This window comes from Rhinatrema bivittatum, chromosome 2, assembly GCF_901001135.1.
Source record: "Rhinatrema bivittatum chromosome 2, aRhiBiv1.1, whole genome shotgun sequence".
NCBI lineage: Eukaryota > Metazoa > Chordata > Amphibia > Gymnophiona > Rhinatrematidae > Rhinatrema > Rhinatrema bivittatum.
This window is the reverse complement of record NC_042616.1, coordinates 373142854-373165018: the sequence shown is the minus strand read 5'-3', so window position 1 is coordinate 373165018 and position 22165 is coordinate 373142854. Positions and strand designations below refer to the sequence as shown.

Here is a 22165-nt window from a genome sequence, read left to right as displayed (position 1 = left end):
TGTTGGGGTGGCACCGTGGAAGCCGGTCCCAGCAACGATCACGCTTCGGATGGGGGGGGGGGGTGCATATGAACCCATGCAGCCCAGTTTTAAGGCCTCCATTTTCTCGGCCCGCTGCCGACGCGCCCGCAGAGACATTTTCCCGCAGTGGGAGCAAGTTGCCATTGGGTGGTCTGGGCCCAGACACCGATAGCACTTGTTGTGGTCATCAGTGCAGAACATTACCTTCCCGCAGGCACAAGGCTTGAAGCCCAATGGACGACGGTCCTTCTTGTCGTTCATCGTTTTCGGGGGGTTTTTGGGTTTGTCAGAAACTGAGGAGGTCTGGCGCTCCGCGTGCAATCCCGCACGCGGATAAAACAGACTGAAGAGAGTTGATCCTAGTGCGGGAAACCACACGCAGCCTCAGAACAAAGCTCTGACATCACTTTGGTAGCTCTGCCTCCCGGACCTGATAGACAGATCCCCCGACAGCATGACTAATTCAGCCCTGCTATCGACGGGAAAACTATTCTCAAGATCAAAATCATAGAACTTATAGAAAGACATGGTTTAATTGAACACAGTCAACATGGATTTACCCAAGGGAAGTCTTGCCTAACAAATCTGCTTCATTTTTTTGGAGGGGTTAATAAACATGTGGATAAAAGTGAACCGGTAGATGTAGTGTATTTGGATTTTCAGAAGGCGTTTGACAAAGTCCCTCATGAAAGGCTTCTAAGAAAACTAAAACATCATTGGATAGGAGGCGATGTCCTTTCGTGGATTACAAACTCGTTAAAAGACAGGAAACAGTCATTAGAGGTGAGATTATCTCATACGTTCATGCACGGAACAAACGTATAAACCAGAAAATCCTAGACCTCGAAACTGCTTTGGGAAAGGCCAAAAAAGCATTAATTCAGCACAATGACAAAGAACATAGGAACACCTTTTATGGCATCCTGGGACAATTGAACACCCTTTTGGACTGTAGGGCACAGGCCTATTTGTGGAAAGGCCAAAAATCTCTCTTTAAGTTTGGCAATAAACCTAGCCGTCTTTTGGCAAACCTTACCAAAACGCAAAGGAAGAAATCCTTTATAGCACACCTCACCTCGGATTCGGGAAGGCATGTGCATAAAGAGTCGGAGATCAGTGAGTTATTCAGACAGTATTACAGCTCCCTATATAAGTCTGAGCCCCAGACGGATGACACAGCGGAAACGGAATTTTTTACGGACCTTAGGTTGCCCGCGCTTTCGGCCTCCCAGCGGGAATTTTTGAATAGGCCACTTCAAACATTTGAAATCACGCAAGTAGTCGCGGCCGCTCAGACTGGGAAATCTCCGGGCCCAGACGGGTTCTCTTATGATTTTTATAAAATCTTAACCTCTTATCTCTGCGAGCACCTGAAAAATTACTATACGGAGGGTTTATCTACGGGAAAGTTCCCTGCATCTTTTAATATGGCGCACATAATAGTCCTTCCCAAACCCGGGAAAGACCCCACGCAGACGTCCTCATACAGGCCTATTTCCCTATTAAATTGCGATTTTAAAATATTAGCCAAGGTCTTAGCGGAGAGATTAAAGGTTTTCCTCCCAAGATTGGTTTCTCCTCACCAGGCTGGTTTTGTGAGGGGCCGGAAACCAGCTTCGAATATAGTAAAACTCCTAACTGCGATGTCCATCTGCCAAAATCAGAACATCCCAGCAATGGTTATCGGATTTGACTCAGAAAAGGCTTTTGACCGAGTGGCGTGGCCTTATCTTTTTTCGGTCCTCTCTAGATTTGGATTGCGGGGTGAGTTTATGGAATTTTTATCTTTGCTATATACAGCACCCACTTCCTATGTATTGGTCAATGGCCATGTGTCAGATAGTATAGATGTCTGGAGAGGAGTGCGGCAAGGATGCCCTTTATCGCCTTTACTATATATATTGGCTCTGGATCCCCTCTTACGGAAGATAGATGGCAGTGTAAGGGTGAAGGGTTTTGGGGGCCCAAATCATGTATTTAAGATAGCGGGCTTTGCAGATGACCTTCTGGTCTATCTCACACAGCCCTCTTTTTCTCTACCAGCTGTTCTCGATATTTTGGACCTTTATGGCTCGTTTGCAGGCCTAAGAATAAACTATACTAAATCGGAAGCTTTGGATGTAATAGGCACTTTAAGGGCGAAATGGGGTTCCGATTTCCCTCTTAGATGGGCGGAAAAAGAGATAAAATATTTGGGCCTGCATATCCCATTAAAAATTTCCAATCTCTATACGAGAAACATTCAGCCACTGATGGAGACCACATTGTCTGCTTTTCGGAGGTGGACGACGCTACCATTATCCTTGGTGGGGAGAATCCAACTTTTCAAAATGGTTCTCGTCCCAAAATGGCTTTATGTCCTCCAATTGGCCCCGCTGTGGATCTCCAAAACAGATCACAAACGACTGATGGGAGCGCTGCGGGGTTTTCTCTGGCGGGGAGGACGAGCGCGGCTTGCATTATCGACCCTGATGACCCCAACAGAGAGGGGGGGATTGGGATGCCCAAACCTGATGTTTTACAATTTGGCTTGCTCCATACGACATATAAGGGATTGGCTGGGGGCTACATCCATGCTTACCCCATACGCGTGCTTGGTGGAGTGGTATGGGGTCCAGTCGCTGAATCCTCTAATATTGCTCCCCACTCACCTAGTCCCCTATCATATAAAACCGCAGATCTTGTTATGGACATGCAGAAAGGCCTGGCGGATGCTCTGTGAATTGAGTCCCCAGCAAACCCAAATAGACCAGTTTCTTGTCATTAGGGGCATGACTTATTTCTGCCGGGAAAAACTGAGAGTAGTTTTCAGCGCTGGCACCAACAAGGCCTTACATATTTTTCAGACCTTATAGACAGACAAACTGGAGACCTCTGTTCTTTCCAAACTCTCCAGCAACGATATGCCCTACCAGACTCGGATATGTTTGCATATATACAGGTATCCCACTTCATAAAACACAGATTGCACCCTAAGGATGACTCACCCTCTCAAGTTCAGCTGAGAGATTTAGTCCAATACAGAGGGAAGGTAAAACCTTCCGTGTCCCATTTTTACAAAGAAATAGCGGAGTATGCAGATTCCCGACCACTAAAAATGCTCTATCCCCGATGGCAGGCATGGGCTTTATTCTCATTAACGTATATTGAATTTGAAAAATGTTTTACAAATATGAAAATGATCTCGGAAAATATTTGTTTGCAGGAAACGCAGTACAGATTTCTCTGGATGAGTTATATTACCCCGGCCCGAGCCCACAAAATGCGGGTTGCACAATCACCTCAATGCCCGAAATGTGCAAATTTTGATAGCAATTATTTCCACTGTTTCTGGGAGTGTAAGGAGATTGCTGTCTTCTGGAACCGTATAGTCAGTACGTGTTCAACTATTCTGAGGAAGACACTACCACCAGACCCCAATCTGTGGCTGTTCGGGATGGCAGAGTCGACTCGACCCCACCTGTCCACTCCAGACATCTATTTTGTAATGCGAGCAGGTCTGGTGGGTAAACAAACCATCCTAAAAAATTGGATAAAAACTGAGAGACCTAGTCACGACGAATGGTTTAGACGACTGGTACTCTTGTGCTCTATGGAGCATGCTATACTCACTCAACACACTCCAAAGAAGTCTGTACTAACTCGCTCCATCTGGGCTGGTTTTACAGAATATCTAGCCCCTAAGGTGGGATTCTTACCGGTTTCCTGACCACAAATGGAGATCGCCGGTTTTTCTTCGGTCACAGATGACGCAGCAAGAGGAACCTACTTGGAAATACCGAAATGGCCACAACACCCTACTTACGGACGAAATAGCCATCCCAGAGAGAACGAGAGAGGAATTTATTCTTCTGGACTAGTTTAGGTCCCTTTGCCGACTTGAACTGTCTTGGTCTCTAGGGGGGAGGGGGGGGGGGGTTTCTTCTAAGAAAAGTTATTTGTGAAAATTCTTTGTGAAAGTTACGATTGTTGTATGTTGTGAAAACCAATAAAGATATATTAAAAAAAAAAAAAAAAGACAGGAAACAGTTAGTAGGATTAAATGGCAAATGTTCTCAATGGAAAAGGGTAAACAGTGGAGTGTCTCAGGGATCTCTACTTGGACCGGTGCTTTTCAATATTTATTTAAATTTATTTATTATTTATTTATTTAAAGGCTTTTATATACCGATGTTCATGTACTGGTACATATCACGAAGGTTTACATTGAACCAAAGTTGGAAATTACATCGAACAAGAGGTTACAAATAACAGGGCTAACTTCGTAAGAACTTATAGATAAAGCTGAGAACGACTTAAAATTATTACAAAAAAAAAACCAAATAGCAAATAACAATCAAACTCAGATTTACGACAGACTTATTAAGCATGGGTGCATATTAAAGTCCAACTAACAGGAGAATTTATGGTTATGGCATCAGATATCTGGCGTGGAATTCGAAATGCGTGAATCAATCCCCTAGGGAGAGACCTTTAAGTGAGGAGAGGTTTGAGGGTGGCTATTTTCAGTGTGTCTGGTACTAATCCTTGGGTTAGCGAATGGTTGATGATCTCTGCTAAGGGCTTCGCAATGATGTTTGGGATGGTGAGTAGTAATTTAGATGGAATGGCATCTATCAGATGAGTGGAGGGTTTTATCTATTTGAGAATCAATTCAATTTCGAGTGAGGAAGTGGGTTCGAAGGATTCTAGGTTTGCTTTCTGGCTGAAGGGGGGGAGAGGAAAGAAGGTGGTTCTATATTATACGTTGCCAGAGGTGCTATTAGCTTAAGGCTTTTGTTTTAGAAGAATTGTGCAAGTTCAGTGCATCTGGATTAAACTTGATCGTCGGGGATAACTGATGAGTTGGGTTTTGTGAGCTCTGAAACAAATGAAAACAGTGCTTTGGCATCAAAGGAAAAATTGTGAATTTTTGTGGGCATAAAAATCTCTCTTTGTGCGAAGGATGTTATTTCTATAACTGTGCATGAGGGTTTTGTACTCATTTAGTGTAGAGTTGGATGATCTCTTTCGCCATGCGTGTTCTTTTTTTCTCAGTTCTAGTTTGATGTTTTTTAGTTCTTGAGTGAACCATGGTTTTTTGTTTTTTACAGGATGGGTTGAGCTCTTTAGTTTTTAAAGGGCATAGTTTTTCTGCCACCTTGTTTATGATGCTATGCCATGTAGAGATGGCTGCTTCTGCGTCGGAAAGGTCAAGGTTAGTAAGTTCCGATGAAAGGTGGGAGGTAAGGTCTTCCATGGAGCAGGAGTTCCTGTAGTGAATTGTGGTTTTGGTGATTGGTGCCACAGGGTTGTCCTTGATACAAAGATCCGTTGTGATCATTAGATGGTCTGACCATGGAATAGGGGAGCAAAAAGACGGGGAAGATAGTGTAAGGCCAGAGATTATGAATATAAGGTCCAGTGTGTGCCCCACTTTGTGCGTGGGACTTTTAACGATTTGTGAGAAACCCATAGCCTTGAAGGAGGATAATAGCATTTCGCAGTTGGAGGATAGGGGGAATCACATCAATGTGAAGGTTAAAGTCTCCCAAGAAGACTGCTGGGGTGTCATTATTGTGTTTGGCAATGAGCTCAATAGTGGAGATGGATCCGAGTCTAGGAGGCCAGGCGGAGCGTAGACAAATTTGGAGATGTTTTGAGCTAAAGAGGGCAAATTCCAGACGGGAGGTATGTGTACTGATCTGTAGGGATAGTCTCAGCTCTTTTTTTGCAGCTAAGCAGAGTTCCCTCCCTCTTTTTTTAGGTCTGGGTATTGAATGGATATCATAGAGGTGAAGGGGCAGTTGATTGATAAGGGCTAGGTCTGTGGGTTTCAACCAGATTTCTGTGATTGCACATATATCCGGTTGTGAGTCCAGGAGATAGTCATTGATTAAATGTGTTTTTTTTGAAATTGATTGGGCGTTAAAGAGTGTTAGTGAGAATAAGCAAAGCCCAAGGAATTGAGTGAGTGGGGATGTCATAATTGGTATCAGACGCTTAAGTTGGGGGACTGTAGGGTCAGAGCGTTTTTTCCGGTTATTGTAGAGGTTTTTGATGGTGGCGATAGGGAACATGAGCACGATTGAAGCCCCAAAGGATATTGAAGAAGAGGGTGAGTTAATGACGACTGGATGAGTTAATGATGGCTGGATGAGGCTTGTCTCTGCAGAAAAGTGTTGGCTGAGTGGGATGAAGCCCTTAGGGGCTGCCCGGAGGGGCAAACAAAGGTCGTCGCGTAGGCGCGTGGACTGCGGACTGCCAGTCGGAAGAGAGCTGGATGAGAGCTGGAAGAGGATGGATGAACGCTGGATGAGTGCTGGACGTGGATGGATGAAGCCCATGAAATATATATATATATATATATATGATCTGGAAAGGAATACGACGAGTGAGGTTATCAAATTTGCAGATAATACAAAATTATTCAGAGTAGTTAAATCACAAGTGGATTGTGATACATTACAGGAGGACCTTGAAAGACTGGAAGATTGGGCATCCAAATGGCAGATGAAATTTAATGTGGACAAGTGCAATGTGTTGCATATAGCGAAAAATAACCCTTGCTGTAGTCACACAATGTTAGGTTCCATATTAGGAGCTACCACCCAAGAAAAAGATCTAGGCATCATAGTGGATAATACTTTAAAACCGTCAGCTCAGTGTGCTGCAGCAGTCAAAAAAGCAAACAGAATGTTAGGAATTATTAGGAAGGGAATGGTTAATAGAACGGAAAATGTCATAATGCCTCTGTATTGCTCCATGGTGAGACTGCACCTTGAATACTGTGTACAATTCTGGTCGCCGCATCTCAAAAAATATATAGTTGCGATGGAGAAGGTACAGAGAAGGGCAATCAAAATGATAAAGGGGATGGAAAAGCTCCCCTATGAGGAAAGGCTGAAGAGGTTAGGCCTGTTCAGCTTGGAGAAGAGACGGCTGAGGGGGGATATGATAGAGGTCTTTAAGATCATGAGAGGTCTTGAATGAGTAGATGTGAGTCTGTTATTTACACTTTAGAATAATAGGAGGACTAGGGGGCAATCCATGAAGTTAGTAAGTAGCACATTTAAGACTAATTGGAGAAAATTCTTTTTCACTCAACACGCAATAAAGGTCTGGAATTTGTTGCTAGAGGATGAGGTTACTACAATTAGTGTAGCTGGGTTCAAAAAAGGTTTGGATAAGTTCTTGGAGGAGAAGTCCATTAACGGCTATTAATCAAGTTTACTTAGGGAATAGCCACTGCTATTAATTGCATCAGTAGCATGGGATCTTCTTAGTATTTGGGTAATTGCCAGGTTCTTGTGGCCTGGTTTGGCTTCTGTTGGAAACCGGATGCTGGGCTTGATGGACCCTTGGTCTGAACCAGCATGACAATTCTTATGTTATGTTCTTCTTATGTAGCTGAGTTAATTTAGTGTCACTTGCGTAATTCTTAAGTGCAAATTAATCTTAAAGATAACGCTTATAAATCCTGATTTATCTTACATGACAGTGCTTACACTGTAAAACTAAAACTAAATTGTAACAAAACCAAAGAAAGAGAATTGTACCATATTAAATCTTGTTTACCTTATGCTGCTAATAAATTAATTTATCACCTCATAAAAAGTATCTGTATCTGCTCTCTAAAACTAATGAATTTGTATCAAGTTTATTGGTTAAATCTGATTATCTACTGTAAGGTTATCTATACCTGGAGCTTCCACTTGAAATACAGTCAGAGGTTATCCACTGCAAATATTTGGGGGTTACACTATTTCTACAGAATCAGGCAAATTCAGGCTCCCCGCGGCGCATCAGTGAATGAAAGATTACCTTTTAAGGCGTGTACAGTTCAGCAATCATCTTTCAACAGCTCAATAAATCTACTAAGAATGTGGCAAGGAAGCTTTAATGGCAAAAGCTGACACTAAGTCAGCATTTTGACTCTTGCCCGTGCACCCAGTTTCCCACTGTTAGGTTTTAAGTTTCGCAGCATTCGTATCATTTTGACAAGTGCATGTCAATGAGGTGCTCTGTTTCTTGCACATATTTTGATCAATTTAGTTTATTTTTATACTGGGTTACTAATCAGAAGACAGGACTGGTGATCACCACACATTATCTGGAGGATTCTCTTTTCATCGGGTCACAGGATACTGCTGCATGTGCATTTTTGTTAAACATTCCAGGGCATTGCAGAGGAATGGGATCTATCAATAGCCCAAGATAAAACAGAAGGCCCCAGTGATGCTTTGCTTTTAGGGATAGAATTGGATTCCAAGCAAATGATATCCAGATTACCCAAGGATAAGCTGGAAAAGCTACAATCCCTCTTATGCCAGGCTTTACAGGTCATGAAATTGACTTTAAAAGAGAGTCCAGTCTCTCATCGGTTCATTAAGCATTGCATGCAAAGCTGATTGGAGAAGAGCGGTGGTGGTCCCACTTCACAAGAGTGGGAACAGAGAGGAGGCTGGAAACTACAGGCCGGTTAGCCTCACTTCAGTGGTGGGTAAAGTGATGGAGTCGCTGCTGAAAGAAAGAATAGTGAATTATCTATAGTCTGAGGAATTGCTGGACCAGAGGCAGCATGGATTCACCAGGGGAAGATCCTATCAGACAAATCTGATTGACTTTTTCGACTGGTTGACTAGGGAACTGGATCAAGGAAGAGCGCTCAATGTCATCTACTTGGATTTCAGCAAGGCTTTTGATACCGTCCCGCACAGGAGGCTGGTGAATAAAATGAGAAGCTTAGGAGTGAGTGCCGAGGTAGTGGCCTGGATTGCAAACTGGTTGACGGACAGACTACAATGTGTGATGATAAATGGAACTTACTCTGAAGAGAGAACGGTGTTAAGCGGAGTGCCGCAAGGATCAGTGTTGGGACCGGTCCTGTTCAATGTCTATGTGAGCAACATAGCGGATGAGATAGAAGGCAGGGTTTTTGTCTGTTTACGGATGACACTAAGATCTGCAACAGAGTGGACACGCCGAAAGGAGTGGAGAGAATGAGATGGGATTTTTTTTTTTGTATCAACAATTTTTTATTGAGTGAATCATACACAAGTGAAAAACATATTTGTCAAGAAGACAGTGAAACATGGAACCAAATGCCAATATTGACAATAATATTCATAGAACAACTGGGAAACACTCATTTTATATTATTGCTGTGTACCTATTCCCATGGGGGTGCAAAGCACCAGGGTTACCCAACTAGATAACCTTTACTGAATGGTACCGGGGATGCTGCACTCTGATACAATGAGATGGGATTTAAGGAAGCTGGAAGAGTGGTCAAAGATATGGCAGCTGAGATTCAATGCCAAGAAGTGCAAAGTCATGCATATGGGGTGTGGAAAGCTGAAAGAAATGTATTGAATGGGGGGTGAAGGGCTGATGTGCACGGAGCAGGAGAGAGACCTAGGGGTGATAGTGTCAAATGATCTGAAGTCGACGAAACAATGTGACTAGGTGATAGCTAAAGCCAGAAGAATGCTGGGCTGCATAGAGAGGAATATCGAGTAAGAAAAGGGAAGTGATTATCCCCTTGTACAGGGACCTTGGTGAGGCCTCACCTGGGGTACTGTGCTCAGTTCTTGAGACCGTATCTACAAAGGGACAGAGACAGGATGGAGGCAGTACAGAGAAGGGCAACCAAAAAGGTAGAGGGTCTTCATCAAATGTCTTATGAGGAGAGGTTGAAGAATCTAAATATGTACAGCCTGGAGGAAAGAAGGAGCAGAGGTGATTGATACAGACTTTCAGATACTTGAAAGGTTTTAATGAACCAAAGATAACGACAAACCTTTTCCGTCGGAAAAAAAAATCAGCAGAACCAGGGGTCATGATTTAAAGCTCCAGGGAGGAAGATTCAGAACCAATATCAGGACGTATTTCTTCACGAAGAGGGTGGTGGATGCCTGGAATACCCTTCCGAAGGAAGTGGTGAAGACCAGAACTGTGAAGAACTTCATAGGGGATTGGGATAAACCCTGTGGACCTATAAAGTCTAGAGGATGTGTATGAAGAGTGGGTGGCTCGTGGGAATGACGGCTACTACCTGGAGATAATACCCTTATTCAATAAACATACACACAGTTAATGCGACTCCAACATTGCTCTAAGCTTCAAAAGGCAAGAGGTAATGTGGGGGGGGGGGGGGGGGGGAAGGATTTCCATTCACAAAAAATGCGGGGAGTAGTTGCTGGTTACAGCGGTTACTACTCCTAACCAAATAAGCCTGATACTTCACTTTCAATGCCTATCCAGCATAGCTCTCTGCTTCAACGGCAAGGGAGAAAATCTGATACTTCACGCATATCTAGCACAGCTCTCTGCTTAAACGGCAGGGGAGAAAATCTGATACTTCACGCATATCCAGCTTCAATGGCGGGGGGGGGGGGGGAATGAAGAAAAGTGGATCCATATACAGACAACAACCAACAATGACTGAATTACATAGACTGGGTAAACAAGCATGGGTGTAGCTTGCTTATTGCGGCGGTTACTATCCCTAACTAATTAAGCTAGATATCCACTTAGATACAGTTCCAACACTGCTCTCTGCATTATAGCGGGGGTGGAAGGGATACAGAACCAAAAGGTTACCTAAAGGCCAAGAGTAACAGATAAGTATGAGAGAGGAGAAAAAAAACAAGTGCAAAGGCTTGCTGGGCAGACTGGTTGGGCCGTTTGATCTTCTTCTGCCGTCATTTCTATGTTTGTATATATTAGAAGACAGGGCAGTAATAGCACCTGCCAATGTTAACATGAGGGCCCAAGACAGGTGTCTGGATGCCCTAACTTAACATAGCAGGTGGGCTATCAAACCCCCCCCACGAGCATGTTCTAGCATCCGTGACTGGCATCATGTGACTTGTCCTCCCTTCCTGCAAATGACGTAAGTGATGTTGTGAGATGGGAAGGATCAGGCCATAGACACAGTAGTGATGACGCTGGCCATCTTTGAAATATGGCAGCTGAGCAGCACCATTTCCTTTTTAATCGCTGGCCAGCATTACTAGCCACCTACTCCCAGTCCATTTTTTCTCCTTCTTTGTCCACTGGTGATAAAAAGCCATGTAAAAGTTTGGAGATATACATTATGCATAAGCACAATGATTAATAATCTGTACATGGTAGTCAGGATATTCGATGTTAGATACTTTACAAGTTGTCATATGTTACATTAAATAGGTGATTAAGCAGTGGGACTGGGTACATGAGCCATTGATGCCGTCTTCTCAGAGGCACATGTGGCCCCTTTGCTTGGAGGCTTGGCGAGGGGGTTGCAAAAGGATGTCTGTCCTGCTTGGTTCATGGTGAATGGAAAGGGATAAGCACCTAGGTTTTGGACACTGGTAATAGTTTGGCTCATGTGCAGCCTTATGTATTCAAATTTAGTTTTCTCTGTTTCATTCTTAGATATGGACATAAGTGAGCGGGGATGGGGGTGGAGACAGGATAGTAACAGCACCTGCCAGTGTTAATATTAACAGCTAAAACTCCTGTTTTATCACAATGGTATTACTCAATCAAAATCCACAATTGAATCACACTATCCTCAATTGTTTTTCATTGTATGTCCTGTCCATCTTCACTAGATTGTAAGCCCAAATAATACTGTCCATTATACTTTCAGAGCTGCATATCTGGTATGTGCTAACAAATCATAGTAATGTCCTACAGTTTCTAAAGCTCAGAGCACGCCTCTGTACTAAACATACTAATGTGGCAGAGCAATGCGCTTTTTTAACATTAGAAAATAATTCACTTTTCTTCCAATATATGCAAAATAAACAAAAAACCAACAGATAAAACTGACAGATGTTTTCAGATTCGGGTTTTTTTTTGTTTTTTTTACTCACCTCACAATTAAACAGGCCATTGAAATTTTTCACTTTGGTGCTCATTTTGCAAGGATGATCAAAGAGACTAAAACCAAAGAACAAAACAATTATTGTAGTCTCCATGTTTATTTTGGATTCCTGTAAACATTTAATTTGTAAAAAGCAAATTACTCATCTAAAAGAGCTGGTGCCTTGGCTGAAGAGCTTTCCTTACACTACTGAGGGGAGCACCGAGAGGAGAGGATCACCTTGCTGGTGACAAAGGAATCAGTAAGTTTTGCTTGGGAATGTTTTCTAAAAGTACTGGAGAGAAGTAAACTATTGGGGAATATTATTTAGTGTGTCTGGGTGTTTGTGCTTTTAATAGTCAGTAAGGTAGCTAATAAGCACAAGTTTGTTTATATTTCCCAACCCTCCCTCCCACCCCTAGCTCATCCTTTAACTCAGAGCTTTCCAAAGTGTGTGTCGCGACATATTAGTGTGTCGCCTGCAGTGTGGAGGTGTGTCACCCGGTCCACAGGGCCGGCGGAAGCAGGGAACTACAGCCAGAAGATCGTCGGGGCCGTGGTTGAGCTTTACCTAACCACGGCCCAAAGAAAAGGGGCACGTTCACTCCTCCTCCTTCCTGCCTGCACAGCCCCGGAAGAAAAACGTTGCCGGAGCCGCGTGGGCAGGAAGGAGGAGCATCTGCTGCGTACAGAAGAAGAGCAGCGTTAATGGGCCGCTGTGGATCCCACATTGTGGCGGCCCGAGGAGGAAACCTGATAGCAGGGCTGCTGCGGATCCCACGTCACGGCGGCCCAAGAAGAGGAGGAAACCCGATAGCAGGGCTGCTGCGGATCCCACGTCACGGCCAGAGAAGATCAGGGCCGCTGCAGAGCCCATCCTTCGGCAACCTGCACAGAGGGACAGCATGTGCCAGTGAGAGCCTGTGCTTGAGCAAGAGAGCATGTGGGAGTGAGAGAGTCTGTGTGTGTGAGAGTGAGACAGCATGTGCACGAGAGACACAGTGTGTATATATGTATGAGAGAGAGAATGTGAGATTGAGAGAGAGCCTGTGTGTGTGAGAGTGAGACAGCATGTGCACGAGAGAGAGTGTGTATGTATGTATATATGAGAGAGAGCATGTGAGAGTGAGAGCTGTGGATGTGTGAGACTGCATATGAGTGTGAGAGCCTGTGTGTGTGAGAGTGAGACAGCATTCCACGAGAGAGACAGTGTGTATGTATGTATGTATGTATGTATGAATGAGAGAGAGCATGTGGGAGTGAGAGAGCCTGTATGTCTGAGAGTGAGACAGCATGTGCATAAGAGAGACAGTGTGTATGTATGAATGAGAGAAAGCATGTGAGAGTGAGACTGCATGTGAGTGTGAGAGCGTGTGTGTGTGTGTGTGTGTGTGTGTGTGTGTGTGAGAGAGAGATAGACAGCGTGTGAGAATGAGAACCTGATTGTGTGTTTGAGAGAAGAAGACAGATGGAGAGAAAAGAAATAGAAAAAAAAGACCCTGTAAAAGGAATTGGCAAAAAAACAAGAAAGGGAAGGTAGGAAAAAAAAGCCTGTGACTAACCGATTAGAAAACTAAGATCAGACAGCAAAGGTTAAAAAAAAAATTACTTTTTAGTGATTGGCACATGTAATCTTTGGGAATGTGCAAGAGTAGCACTTTCTCTACGCCGATCTCACAATGTATGTGATCAGCATGGAGGAAGTGGAAGCCTGCAAATATTTATTATGAGATAGGTTGTGTCATGAAACATTTTATTTATATATATATTTAAGGAAACATACATAAATTGTCGAAATATATTTAGTTCGTTTAACCTTTAACCTCTGGTTTGCTGGTAGACTGAATTACTGTGTCACGAAATTATGTTTGTCTAAAAAGTGTCACCAACATGAAAAGTTTGGAAAGCTCTGCTTTAACTTATAGGCAGGTATCCCTTTCACACTAAAAAAAAAAAAAAAAGCCAGCCTTTTAACTTCACAAATTCCCCACACCTTATTGAGAGTTTGATCATTCCCCTGTAGACCACTACCAGACATAATGAATATACTAATACATTTAAAGGACCCTAATAAAACACATTCCTACTCCCATAGCAACCTAAACCTTAACTAGGAACTGAACAAATTTGAGATGAAGGCAGCAGTCCAGCAGCAAGAAGGGGGGCGGGGGGGGGGGGGGGGGAGGTGGTCCTCCCAGTCTTTTGCGTCGTGTTATATGTATGATTTTTTTTTACCTGCCGGTGAGTTGTACGTGTGCATCCGATGCAAAGAGCTCCTGTCTCTCAGAGAACAAGTTCGACCTCTGGAGGGTAAAGTGGCAGACCTGGAGGAGCTGAGGCAGACAAAGAGGTATATAGATGAGACCTTCAGGGACATAGTAGCCAAGTCCCAACTTCAGACTGGCAGCCTGGTGCTGCCTTGGAGGAAGAAGGTCTCATGATCAAAGAGCATTAACCTGGTGAAGCAGGAAAGGATCTTATTTTATTTATTTATTTCGGATTTTTATTTACCGGCATTCGAGACCGCAGTCACATCATGCTAGTTCACATAAAACAGGGGTGCATAATAAACATAACTAGAACAATGGTGCAGAAAAGGCAGTTACATGTAACAGGGTGACTTATAGCAAGGACCTGTTCTCCAGGTGGTGCACTGTCCTCTCGCACCGAAGATGAGTCTCCCAGGGCTACTGCCCAGGAGGGAAGAGTTAGGTAGATCATCATAGCTTGTGATTCGATTATTAAGAATGTAGACAGCAGGCTGGCTGGTGGGCATAAGGATCACCAGTTAACATAAGGATCACCAGTTAACATGCCTTCCTGGTGCAAAGGCGGCGGACCTTACATGTCACTTTGATAGGATTTTAGATAGTGCTGGGGAGGAGTCGGCTGTCTTGGTACATGTGGGCACCAACGACATAGGAAAAAGGTGGGAGGGAGGTTCTGGAAGCCAAATTTAGGCTCTTAGGTAGAAAGCTGAAATCCAGAACCTCCAAGATAGCATTCCCTAAAATGCTCCCTGTTCCACACGCAGGTCCCCAGAGGCAGGCAGCGCTTTGGGGTCTCAAAGTGTGGATGAGACGATGGTGCAAGGAAGAGGGATTCAGTTTTGTAAGGATCTGGAGAACCTTTTGGGGAAGGGGGAGTCTCTTCAAAGGGATGTGCTCCACCTTAACCAGGGTGGAACCAAGCTGCTGGAGCTAACCTTTAAAAAGCAGATCGAGCAGCTTTTAAACTAGAACAAAGGGGAAAGCCGACAATTGTTCAGCAACACATGGTTCGGAGGGAGGTATCTTCAAAGGATACTAATGATGCATTAGAATTAGGGCATCCCAACAGTGATGTTCCATTAATAACAAAAGTAATCCAAGTGCCTGTAATTAAAAACTCACCGAAGCTAAAAGATTCCAATTTATCCCTATCAATTAGAAAGCAGAATGAAAATACAAACAAAACACACACTTTGAAATGTTTGTATACTAATGCCAGAAGTCTAAGTAGTAAGATGGGAGAACTAGGATGTATAGCAGTGAATGACGACAGACTTAAATGGCATCTCAGAGACGTGGTGGAAGGGACAGTGCTATACGAGGGTACAAATTATATCGCAATGACAGAGAGAAGCATCTGGGAGAGATGGCACAGATTCCAGCAGGATAGACATCCTGCACGAGACTAAATGCACATTTGAATCTTTATGGGTAGAAATACCTTGTGTATTGGGGAAGAGTATAGTGATAGGAGTATACTACCATTAACCTGGCCAAGATGGTGAGACAGTGAAATCCTATGCGAAATTAGGGAAGCTAACCAAATTGGTAGTGCAGTAATAATGAGAGATTTCAATTTCCCCAGTATTGACTGGGTAAATGGAACATCGGGACATGCTAAAGAGATAAAGTTCCTAGATGGAATAAATGACAGTTTTATAGAGCAATTGGTTCAGGAACTGATGAGAGAAGGAGCAATTTTAGATCTAATTCTCAGTGGAGCACAGGATTTGGTGAGAGAGGTAACAGTGTTGAGGCCACTTAGCAATAGTGATCATAATATGATCAATTTGAATTAATGACTGGAAGGGGGACAGTAAGCAAATCCACGGCTCTAGTGCTAAATTTTCAAAAGGGAAATTTTGATAAAATGAGAAAATTAGAAAAAAATTGAAAGGAGCAGCTACAATGGTAAAACGTGTACAAGAGGCGTGGACACTGTTTAAAAAAAAAATACCATCCTAGAAGCCCAGTCCAGATGTATTCCACACATTAAGAAAGGTGGAAGACAAAACGATTACCAGGATGGTTAAAAGGTGAGGTGAGAGGGGCGATTTTAGCAGCATAGCAGAGCAAAATCTCCGTCCCTCAGAAACCTTTGAAAATGTTGTGCTTTGCTTATCTTTCTGAGCTGCTCCTTTACTCCGCTTAGGTTCTCTAAGGAGTGAAGGGTTTCCCTTAGGAGGATTTCTAATATAACTTACTCCTGTCTTATTACTTTTTCAGCAACTTGGGGTGTTTGTTCCTCCTTTCCCATTACAAATTATTCTAACTGCCTTAAAACTGGTACATATGTATTCCCTTTTACTTATGGTTCTTATACAGGCAATGTCTCGGTGTTTTCTAATTTCACGGACCTATATGTAGGCCATTATGTGACCGTTTTTTATACACTTCCTTACCTAAGACTTATGGTTGCTGTGTATTGGTAACTTTAAATTATTTTTCTAAGATTGTACCATTACAGACAACTTCCCATCATCAACCCTGTGATTGTAGAAGCGTCCGATCTGCAATACCTGAGGAAGAAGCAACTGAGCCCTTTGAATATATAAATTCAACATATCCCTTAACTAAAGTTCGACTGGATTCGCTGTCTTGGACCTCTTGGATACCCATATTACAGCCACTAGCTGTCTCTGCCGAGCTTGGAATGACTATTCGCAGACTTCAATCATTATTCCATGTTATAAAACTTGAAATGAATAAGGCAGTAGAGCAGGGGTCAGGAACCTATGGCTCGCAAGCCAAATGTGGCTCTTTTGATGGATGCATCTGGCTCGCAGACAAATCTAATAAAAAAGTAAAAAATCTAACAAAAGCCCCCACCCTCCTGACGCCCCCCAAGACCTCCAAAATTAATTTACTACAACCTCCCACCCTCCTGACCCCCCCCCCCCCCCCCCCCCCAAGACCTGCCAAAAGTCCCTGGTGGTCCAGCGGGGGTCCAGGAGCAATCTCCTGGACTTGGGCTGTCGGCTGCCAGTAGTCAAAATGGCGCCGATGGCCCTTTGCCCTCACTATCAGGTCGATACAGTTATGCCGCGTTAGAAAGAGTGCGGCAGTGCCAGGCGCACCCTCGTTCCCCGCACGCACAGTTCTCTTCACCTACCGCTCGATACTCTCTTCAAATTGCATGCAAATGCATGCCGCGTCTGCTAGCCAGTTAGAGAGGGTTTTTGTTTGCCCACTGCTTTACCCGGTTTGTTTTTATCAAAAGAAACAAAGAGCTGGGTGGAGTCCCTATAGACTTTAGTGCGTTCTAGATCAGTGGTCCCCAACTTTTTTTGCACCAGGGACCGGCTTCAAGCAAGACCATTTTTCCATGGCCCAGCAGGGCGGGGTGGGGGTGGGGCTGGATTTTAGTGCATACTTATTTAATTATGACATTTATAATGTGAATGTGACTCAACTCACCATAGGTTCAGAATGAGTGGGATCACCGGGCTGGTTTCCCTTGTTTTTGTGATAATAAAAAATATTTGGGCCATCTGTTTAGTGGAAATGCACCAAAAGGAGTCCAGGGGGCACTGCTGGCTTGTAAATTAAGGCATTCTGTTGTGCCCCCTGGACTCCTTTTGGTGCATTTCCACTAAACAGATCATTTCACACCTCTCCTCCACCTGACGCCTTCCCTCTCATGACCTCCCCTGGCTGTGAGCACCAAACCAAGCTCCCAGTCATTCTCACACTGAACCCCAGGCAGGCTCCCATTCATTTTCACATCACTCCCTCCCCATCCCCCAGGCATGCACACATTCATTCTCACACACACAGACCCCCAGGCAGGCACCAATTTATTCTCACACACACACACACACCACATACAGGCAGGCACCTATTCTCACACATACAAACCAGAGGAAGACATCCATTCATTCTCAATCACAGGCACACCGTCAGGCAGGCACCCATGCATTCACACACATACACCCCCAGGCAGACTCCCATTCATACACATGCACACACTAAAGGCAGAGACCCCCTCTTTCTTTTGCCAGCAACCTCAGAGCCTCTCTCATTCCTCTGCTGCCACTGTCACTGCTGCCGCGTGGCTATTGGGGAGGTGCTGATTGTTGCTACTGGCACTGAAGCCCATTCTGCTGCCTCCTCTGTGCAGGCCCCATGGGCTTCCAGTTCCTCCATGCTGATCTCGTACATTGTGAGATCTGCGTAGAGAAAGTGATACTCTTGCACATTCCCAAAGATTACATGTGTCAATCAGTAAAAAGTAATTTATTTTTCTTTACATTTGCTGTCTGATCTTGGTTTTCTAATTGGTTGGTCACAGGCTTTTTTTTTTCCACCTTCCCTTTCTTATTTTTTTGCCAATTCCTTTTATATTGTCTTTTTTCTATTTCTTTTCTCTCCATCTGTCTTCTTCCCTCAAACACACAGTCAGGTTCTCATTCTCACATGCTTTCCCTCTCTCTCTCTCTCACACACACACACACACAGGATCTCACTCTCACATGCTCTCTCATATACAATCTCTCACTGGCACATGCTAACTGACACACACACAGGCTCTCTCACTCCCACATGCTGTCTTGCTCAAGGACAGGCTCTCACTGTCACATGCTGTCTCTCTCACACACACAGAGGCTGTCACATGCTTTCTCTGCAAACGTTTAGATCTTCACTCCCACACAGAGTCTCTCAACTCACTATCACACACAATCTCTCAACTCATCTCATACATACTCTACAGGCCCTCAGCCTCTCTCTCACCTCTGGGCCTCTTCTTTACAGGTCGCCACAGGATGGGCTCTGCAGCGGCCCTGGTCTTCTCGGGCCACGCTGCTCCTCTTCTGCACGCGGCTGATGCTGCTCCTCCTTCCTGCCCGCGCGGCTCCGGCAACATTTTTCTTCCAGGGCCGCGCGGGCAGGAAGGAGGAGGAGCACCTGCACATTTAGACGCAACCTTTTTCTTTGGGCCGTGGTGACGTGAGCTCCACCACGGCCCTGCTGATCTTCTTGCTGTGTGTATCCGGCACACAGCACAGCAGTAGTTCACCGCTCAGCCGTCAGTGGGATGAGGTCCACCAGCAGCCATCAGCGGCTCGGTGCCCCCTAATGCTGTGCTTCCACCGGCCCTGGACAGCGGGCAGCATCCACCCCACAAAGTGTGCTCTGAGCCGCCGCAGAGCAGAGCACATTGTCACTGTTTAGTGCTGGTCTGCGGCGGCGCCGCGGACCAGCAAACAATCCCCAACGGCCTGGTCCTGGTCCGCGGACCGGTGGTTGGGGACCCCTGTTCTAGATAATATGCTAGCGCGCGTTTACAGTCTAAGGTGTGTAAAACTCTTTCGCCTTGGTGTGAGTGAGGTCTGGGAAAGAATGTGGGCAAATTTATAGGCTGATTCAAGTGGAAGTCAGTAACCACCTTGGGAAGGAATTTAGGGTGAGTACGGAGTACCACTCGGTCATGTACGAACCTGGTATAGTGTGAGTATATTACAAGTACTTGTAAACTCACTAACTCTTCTAGCAGATGTAATAGCTACTAGGAAGAGAACTTTCCATGTAAGAAATTTAACATTGCAGGAATCAATGGGCTCAAAAGGAGAAGGCATGAGCCCATTGCTAGTACTACATTAAGGTCCAATTCTGTGACTGGTGGCCATAAGGGGGGTTTTAGTTTAATTAAACCACTCATAAACCTACTGACAAGGGGTTGCGCTGATATAGGTGCATCCCCTACTCCTTTATGGTATGCTGAGATTGCACTCAAGTGTACCCTTACTGAAGAAGTATGGAGACCAGAGTCTGAAAGTTGCCAAAGATAGTCTAATAACGTTGATGTGGGGCTTGAAAATGGATCAATACTTTTCTGCGTGCACCATGTGGTGAATCTTTTCCACTTACAACGATAGGATTTTCGTGTGAAAGGCTTTCGTGAAGCTACAAGCACTTGAGAGACATTAGTTGAAAGATTGAGTGGTTGCAGGATCAAGCTTTCAACATCCATGCTGTGAGGGATAGGGTTTGAAGGTTGGGATGGCGCAACCTGCCCTGGTCCTGAGTTTTGAGAGTGGGTGCTGTGCCCAGGCGAATTGTTTCCCTGCTCGAGAGGTCGAGAAGTATGGGAAACCATACTTGTCAAGGCCAATACGGGGCTATGAGTATCACTGACCCTTTCTTATGTTGTAGCTTCACTAGAGTTTTGGTTATTAGAGGTATCAGGGGATTCGCTTATAGAAGGCCTGAGTTCCAGGGTGAGCAAAGGCGTCCTTGGCTAACTGGTTTCTCTCTTTGTGCAGGGGCAGAATCTGTGATTCAGCTTGGATGCAAAGGGGTCCATTGTTGGCTGACCCCAACATTGAAATATCCTGGTCGCTACTAAAAGATCCAGGGACCACTCGTGGGGTTGGAACTGACGACTGATGCGATTTGCAACTATGTTGTGTACGCCTGCTAGATAAGTGGCCCGGAGAAATATGGAATGTGTCAGGGCCCAGTCCCAAATTTGTGCAGTTTCTTGGCAAAGGAGATAAGAGCCTGTACCCCCTTGTTTGTTCAGGTACCACATGGCAACTGTGTTATCGATTTGTATTAGAACAGTCTTGTGTGAAAGGCAGTCCTTGAACGCATAAAGCACATAACGTATAGCTCGAAGCTCCAGGAAGTTGATTTGAAATGTTGAAATGTTGCTTCGAGTTTTGTCCAAGTACCTTGAGTCTGAAGATTGTCTACATGTGCTCCCCAACCTAAAGTGGATGCATCTGTAGTTAAGGTCACTTGTGGAACTGGTTGCTAGAAAGGTATTTGAAATGAAGTTAGCCATAGAGGCAAAAACGCATAATAAAAACTTTTTAAAATATATCCAAAGCAACAAAACCTGGGAGGGAGTTGGGTGGACCATTAGATGACCGAGGGATTAAAGGGGCTCTTAGGGAAGATAAGGCCATTACAGAAAGACTAAATGAATTATTTGCTTCAGTGTTTACTAATGAGGATGTTGTGGAGATACCAGTTCTGGAGATGGCTTTCAGGGATGATGAGTCAAAAGAACTGAACGAAATCACTGTGAACCTAGAAGATGTAGTAAGCCAGATTGATAAACTAAAGAGTAGCAAATCACCTGGACCGGATGGTATGCATCCTAGGGTACTGAAGGAACTAAAAAAGGAAATTTCTGATCTATTAGTTAAAATTTGTAACCTATCATTAAAATCATCCATTGTACCTGAAGACTGGAGGGTGGCCAATGTAACCCCGATATTTAAAAAAAGGCTCCAGAGGCAATCCGGGTAACTATAGACCAGTGAGCCTGACTTCAGTGCCGGGAAAAATAGTGGAAACTATTCTCAGGATCAAAATCATAGAGTATATAGAAAGACATGATTTAATGGAACACAGTCAACATGGATTTACCCAAGGGAAGTCTTGCCTAACAAATCTGCTTCATTTTTTTGAAGGGGTTAATAAACATGTGGATAAAGGTGAACCAGTAGATGTAGTGTATTTGGAATTTCAGAAGGCGTTTGACAAAGTCCCTCATGAGAGGCTTTTACGAAAACTAAAAAGTCATGGGATAGGTGGCGATGTCCTTTCGTGGATTACAAACTGGTTAAAAGACAGGAAACAGAGAGTAGGATTAAATGGTCAATTTTCTCAGGGGAAAAGGGTAAACAGTGAAGTGCCTCAGGGATCTGTACTTGGACCGGTGCTTTTCAATATCTATTTATTTTATTTATTTAGTGTTTTTCTATACCGGCATTCGCGATATGGATCACATCATGCTGGTTTACATTTAACAGGGGTTGTAAAATGAAGATATAATAAAATAAAACTATAACAGGTGCGGAAAACACTGAAGTTACAATAAAACAGGGATGTTCAAAACTGGGAGCAGAAGAAAAGGCGAGAGGAATTTAACAGAAAGAGCAATTGTTTACAATGTTCTAGGAATGTCTGACTGTGTCTGATCATTTACATATAAATGTCTGATCATTTACATATAAATTATCTGGAAAGGAATAAGACGAGTGAGGTTATCAAATTTGTGGATACAAAATTATTCAGAGTAGTTAAATCA

General features: G+C 44.1%; 1 protein-coding gene across 4 annotated transcripts in view; it reads right to left on the bottom strand.

Moving 5' to 3' along the window:
- Positions 1-22165, bottom strand: part of LOC115084728 (serine-rich adhesin for platelets-like) — an 859145-nt gene that overhangs the window by 776888 nt on the left and 60092 nt on the right. For all 4 annotated transcript variants that reach the window (XM_029589967.1, XM_029589968.1, XM_029589969.1 and 1 more), the window contains exon 2: positions 11865-11931. In XM_029589967.1, the coding sequence (XP_029445827.1) occupies positions 11865-11931 (67 nt within the window). The remainder of the gene's footprint in view (positions 1-11864; positions 11932-22165) is intronic.